The sequence below is a fragment of the Oncorhynchus keta genome, chromosome 9 (genome assembly GCF_023373465.1).
Source record: "Oncorhynchus keta strain PuntledgeMale-10-30-2019 chromosome 9, Oket_V2, whole genome shotgun sequence".
Lineage (NCBI taxonomy): Eukaryota > Metazoa > Chordata > Actinopteri > Salmoniformes > Salmonidae > Oncorhynchus > Oncorhynchus keta.
This window is the reverse complement of record NC_068429.1, coordinates 25,992,517-25,998,600: the sequence shown is the minus strand read 5'-3', so window position 1 is coordinate 25,998,600 and position 6,084 is coordinate 25,992,517. Positions and strand designations below refer to the sequence as shown.

The following is a 6,084-nucleotide window of genomic DNA, read 5'->3' as shown; positions in this document are numbered from 1 at the left end:
ACGGTGTGGTGTGTGTCATGGCCAGAGGTAGTCCTGAGTAACGGTGTGGTGTGTGTCATGGCCAGAGGTAGTCCTGAGTAACGGTGTGTGTCATGGCCAGAGGTAGTCCTGAGTAACGGTGTGGTGTGTGTCATGGCCAGAGGTAGTCCTGAGTAACGGTGTGGTGTCATGGCCAGAGGTAGTCCTGAGTAACGGTGTGTGTCATGGCCAGAGGTAGTCCTGAGTAACGGTGTGGTGTGTGTCATGGCCAGAGGTAGTCCTGAGTAACGGTGTGGTGTGTGTCATGGCCAGAGGTAGTCCTGAGTAACGGTGTGTGTCATGGCCAGAGGTAGTCCTGAGTAACAGTGTTTGTCATGGCCAGAGGTAGTCCTGAGTAACGGTGTGGTGTGTTTCATAGCCAGAGGTAGTCCTGAGTAACGGTGTGGTGTGTGTCATACCCAGAGGTAGTCCTGAGTAATGGTGTGGTGTGTGTCATGGCCAGAGGTAGTCCTGAGTAACGGTGTGTGTCATGGCCAGAGGTAGTCCTGAGTAACGGTGTTAGTCATGGCCAGAGGTAGTCCTGAGAAACGGTGTGTGTCATGGCCAGAGGTAGTCCTGAGTAACGGTGTGGTGTGTGTCATGGCCAGAGGTAGTCCTGAGTAACGGTGTGGTGTGTGTCATGGCCAGAGGTAGTCCTGAGTAACGGTGTGTGTCATGGCCAGAGGTAGTCCTGAGTAACGGTGTGTGTCATGGCCAGAGGTAGTCCTGAGTAACGGTGTGGTGTGTGTCATGGCCAGAGGTAGTCCTGAGTAACGGTGTGTGTCATGGCCAGAGGTAGTCCTGAGTAACGGTGTGGTGTGTGTCATGGCCAGAGGTAGTCCTGAGTAACGGTGTGGTGTGTGTCATGGCCAGAGTTAGTCCTGAGTAACGGTGTGTGTCATGGCCAGAGGTAGTCCTGAGTAACGGTGTGTGTCATGGCCAGAGGTAGTCCTGAGTAACGGTGTGGTGTGTGTCATGGCCAGAGTTAGTCCTGAGTAACGGTGTGTGTCATGGCCAGAGGTAGTCCTGAGTAACGGTGTGATGTGTGTCATGGCCAGAGGTAGTCCTGAGTAACGGTGTGGTGTGTGTCATGGCCAGAGGTAGTCCTGAGTAACGGTGTGGTGTGTGTCATGGCCAGAGGTAGTCCTGAGTAACGGTGTGTGTCATGGCCAGAGGTAGTCCTGAGTAACGGTGTTTGTCATGGCCAGAGGTAGTCCTGAGTAAAGGTGTGTGTCATGGCCAGAGGTAGTCCTGAGTAACGGTGTGTGTCATGGCCAGAGGTAGTCCTGAGTAACGGTGTGTGTCATGGCCAGAGGTAGTCCTAAGTAACGGTGTGTGTCATGGCCAGAGGTAGTCCTGAGTAACGGTGTGTGTCATGGCCAGAGGTAGTCCTGAGTAACGGTGTTTGTCATGGCCAGAGGTAGTCCTGAGTAACGGTGTGGTGTGTGTCATGGCCAGAGGTAGTCCTGAGTAACGGTGTGGTGTCATGGCCAGAGGTAGTCCTGAGTAACGGTGTGTGTCATGGCCAGAGGTAGTCCTGAGTAACGGTGTGTGTGTGTCATGGCCAGAGGTAGTCCTGAGTAACGGTGTGGTGTGTGTCATGGCCAGAGGTAGTCCTGAGTAACTGTGTGGTGTCATGGCCAGAGGTAGTCCTGAGTAACGGTGTGGTGTGTGTCATGGCCAGAGGTAGTCCTGAGTAACGGTGTGGTGTGTGTCATGGTCAGAGGTAGTCCTGAGTAACGGTGTGTGTCATGGCCAGAGGTTGTCCTGAGTAACGGTGTGGTGTGTGTCATGGCCAGAGGTAGTCCTGAGTAACGGTGTGGTGTGTGTCATGGCCAGAGGTAGTCCTGAGTAACGGTGTGTGTCATGGCCAGAGGTAGTCCTGAGTAATGGTGTGGTGTGTGTCATGGTCAGAGGTAGTCCTGAGTAACGGTGTGTGTCATGGCCAGAGGTAGTCCTGAGTAACGGTGTGGTGTGTGTCATGACCAGAGGTAGTCCTGAGTAACGGTGTGGTGTGTCATGACCAGAGGTAGTCCTGAGTAACGGTGTGGTGTTTTTATCATGGCCAGAGGTAATCCTGAGTAACGGTGTGTGTCATGGCCAGAGGTAGTCCTGAGGAACGGTGTGTGTCATGGCCAGAGGTAATCCTGAGTAACGGTGTGGTGTGTGTCATGGCCAGAGGTAGTCCTGAGTAACGGTGTGGTGTGTGTCATGGCCAGAGGTAGTCCTGAGTAACGGTGTGGTGTGTGTCATGGCCAGAGGTAGTCCTGAGTAACGGTGTTTGTCATGGCCAGAGGTAGTCCTGAGTAAAGGTGTTTGTCATGGCCAGAGGTAGTCCTGAGTAAAGGTGTGTGTCATGGCCAGAGGTAGTCCTGAGTAACGGTGTGTGTCATGGCCAGAGGTAGTCCTGAGTAACGGTGTGTGTCATGGCCAGAGGTAGTCCTGAGTAACGGTGTGGTGTGTCATGGCCAGAGGTAGTCCTGAGTAACGGTGTGTGTCATGGCCAGAGGTAGTCCTGAGTAACGGTGTGTGTCATGGCCAGAGGTAGTCCTGAGTAACGGTGTGTGTCATGGCCAGAGGTAGTCCTGAGTAACGGTGTGGTGTGTGTCATGGCCAGAGGCAGTCCTGAGTAACGGTGTGGTGTGTGTCATGGCCAAAGGTAGTCCTGAGTAACGGTGTGGTGTGTGTCATGGCCAGAGGTAGTCCTGAGTAACGGTGTTTGTCATGGCCAGAGGTAGTCCTGCGTAACTGTGTTTGTCATGGCCAGAGCTAGTCCTGAGTAACGGTGTGTGTCATGGCCAGAGGTAGTCCTGAGTAACGGTGTGTGTCATGGCCAGAGGTAGTCCTGAGTAACAGTGTGTGTCATGGCCAGAGGTAGTCCTGAGTAACGGTGTGTGTCATGGCCAGAGGTAGTCCTGAGTAACAGTGTGGTGTGTGTCATGGCCAGAGTTAGTCCTGAGTAACGGTGTGTGTCATGGCCAGAGGTAGTCCTGAGTAACGGTGTGGTGTGTGTCATGGCCAGAGGTAGTCCTGAGTAACGGTGTGGTGTGTGTCATGGCCAGAGGTAGTCCTGAGTAACGGTGTTTGTCATGGCCAGAGGTAGTCCTGAGTAAAGGTGTTTGTCATGGCCAGAGGTAGTCCTGAGTAAAGGTGTGTGTCATGGCCAGAGGTAGTCCTGAGTAACGGTGTGTGTCATGGCCAGAGGTAGTCCTGAGTAACGGTGTGTGTCATGGCCAGAGGTAGTCCTGAGTAACGGTGTGGTGTGTGTCATGGCCAGAGGTAGTCCTGAGTAACGGTGTGTGTCATGGCCAGAGGTAGTCCTGAGTAACGGTGTGTGTCATGGCCAGAGGTAGTCCTGAGTAACGGTGTGTGTCATGGCCAGAGGTAGTCCTGAGTAACGGTGTGGTGTGTCATGGCCAGAGGTAGTCCTGAGTAACGGTGTGGTGTGTGTCATGGCCAGAGGTAGTCCTGAGTAACGGTGTGGTGTGTGTCATGGCCAGAGGTAGTCCTGAGTAACGGTGTGGTGTGCACGGCCAGAGGTAGTCCTGAGTAACGGTGTGTGTCATGGCCAGAGGTAGTCCTGAGTAACGGTGTGGTGTGTGTCATGGCCAGAGGTAGTCCTGAGTAACGGTGTGTGTCATGGCCAGAGGTAGTCCTGAGTAACGGTGTGGTGTGTGTCATGGCCAGAGGTAGTCCTGAGTAACGGTGTGTGTCATGGCCAGAGGTAGTCCTGAGTAACGGTGTGTGTCATGGCCAGAGGAAGTCCTGAGTAACGGTGTGGTGTGTGTCATGGCCAGAGGTAGTCCTGAGTAACGGTGTGGTGTGTGTCATGGCCAGAGTTAGTCCTGAGTAACGGTGTTTGTCATGGCCAGAGGTAGTCCTGAGTAACGGTGTGGTGTGTGTCATGGCCAGAGGTAGTCCTGAGTAACGGTGTGTGTGTCATGGCCAGAGGTAGTCCTGAGTAACGGTGTGGTGTGTGTCATGGCCAGAGGTAGTCCTGAGTAACGGTGTGGTGTGTGTCATGGCCAGAGGTAGTCCTGAGTAACGGTGTTTGTCATGGCCAGAGGTAGTCCTGAGTAAAGGTGTGTGTCATGGCCAGAGGTAGTCCTGAGTAAAGGTGTGTGTCATGGCCAGAGGTAGTCCTGAGTAACGGTGTGTGTCATGGCCAGAGGTAGTCCTGAGTAACGGTGTGTGTCATGGCCAGAGGTAGTCCTGAGTAACGGTGTGGTGTGTGTCATGGCCAGAGGTAGTCCTGAGTAACGGTGTGTGTCATGGCCAGAGGTAGTCCTGAGTAACGGTGTGTGTCATGGCCAGAGGTAGTCCTGAGTAACGGTGTGTGTCATGGCCAGAGGTAGTCCTGAGTAACGGTGTGTGTCATGGCCAGAGGTAGTCCTGAGTAACGGTGTGTGTGTGTCATGGGCCTAGTCCTGAGTAACGGTGTGTGTCATGGCCAGAGGTAGTCCTGAGTAACGGTGTGTGTCATGGCCAGAGGTAGTCCTGAGTAACGGTGTGTGTCATGGCCAGAGGTAGTCCTGAGTAACGGTGTGTGTCATGGCCAGAGGTAGTCCTGAGTAACGGTGTGTGTCATGGCCAGAGGTAGTCCTGAGTAACGGTGTGGTGTGTGTCATGGCCAGAGGTAGTCCTGAGTAACGGTGTGGTGTGTGTCATGGCCAGAGGTAGTCCTGAGTAACGGTGTGGTGTGTGTCATGGCCAGAGGTAGTCCTGAGTAACGGTGTGTGTCATGGCCAGAGGTAGTCCTGAGTAACGGTGTGGTGTGTGTCATGGCCAGAGGTAGTCCTGAGTAACGGTGTGGTGTGTGTCATGGCCAGAGGTAGTCCTGAGTCCTGAACGGTGTGGTGTGTGTCATGGCCAGAGGTAGTCCTGAGTAACGGTGTGGTGTGTGTCATGGCCAGAGGTAGTCCTGAGTAACGGTGTGGTGTGTGTCATGGCCAGAGGTAGTCCTGAGTAACGGTGTTTGTCATGGCCAGAGGTAGTCCTGAGTAAAGGTGTGTGTCATGGCCAGAGGTAGTCCTGAGTAACGGTGTGTGTCATGGCCAGAGGTAGTCCTGAGTAACGGTGTGTGTCATGGCCAGAGGTAGTCCTGAGTAACGGTGTGTGTCATGGCCAGAGGTAGTCCTGAGTAACGGTGTGTGTCATGGCCAGAGGTAGTCCTGAGTAACGGTGTGTGTCATGGCCAGAGGTAGTCCTGAGTAACGGTGTGTGTCATGGCCAGAGGTAGTCCTGAGTAAAGGTGTGTGTCATGAGAGCATGTACATAGTGACAATGGTCATTGTTTTACATGCTCTCACTGTGTAACATGCTCTCACTGTGCTACTTATTGTCACTGTGTAACATGCTCTCACTGTGTAACATGCTCTCACTGTGCTACTTATTGTCACTGTGTAACATGCTCTCACCGTGTAACATGCTCTCACTGTGATACTTATTGTCACTGTGTAACATGCTCTCACTGTGTAACATGCTCTCACTGTGCTACTTATTGTCACTGTGTAACATGCTCTGACTGTGTAACATGCTCTCACTGCAGGGGAGGCGGTGGGTCGAAACATTGCACAATAAAACTGCAAGAGCAACTCTTTCTTTCAAAACACCAGCCAGATCTACTAATTCTCTCTCCCTCGCCCTCTGTTTGTGTTTGATACGGTACGTATCAAACTACGCCTTTCTTCTCTTTGTCTCTCAGGTCCTTAAGATCAACAGAGATGGAGACCATTCCCAGTTAGGTAATCTCCAGTACACTCCCTGTCTCTTTGTTGTTTCACTGTGTCATCATCATACATGACGTAACTTTCAGGAGACAAATCACTGAGCTTTTTTCATATAAGGATTTCAGCCAATTTGTTTAAACTGGAAAGTTCAACACTAAACAACGGAAGAGAAGTGAGGCAGTTGTCTGTCTGGGTCATATAGTCCATCATCCTGTGTTTTCTTTTCCCAGAAAGCCATTCCCTGCGTCACAGAGACAGGAGGAAAGAGTCTGTTGATGCCCGGTCAATCAGCTCACGTAGCAGTGATGGTGAGTATGTATAAATGAATACCAGGGTT

At 52.4% G+C, this 6,084-nt stretch overlaps 1 protein-coding gene across 1 annotated transcript in view; it reads left to right on the top strand.

Moving 5' to 3' along the window:
- The window catches only part of LOC118387982 (high affinity cAMP-specific and IBMX-insensitive 3',5'-cyclic phosphodiesterase 8B-like), a 129,011-nt gene that overhangs the window by 87,807 nt on the left and 35,120 nt on the right, over positions 1–6,084 (top strand). The window contains exons 11-12 of the mRNA XM_052525578.1: positions 5,723–5,762; positions 5,978–6,055. Coding sequence (XP_052381538.1) covers positions 5,723–5,762; positions 5,978–6,055 — 118 coding nt within the window. The remainder of the gene's footprint in view (positions 1–5,722; positions 5,763–5,977; positions 6,056–6,084) is intronic.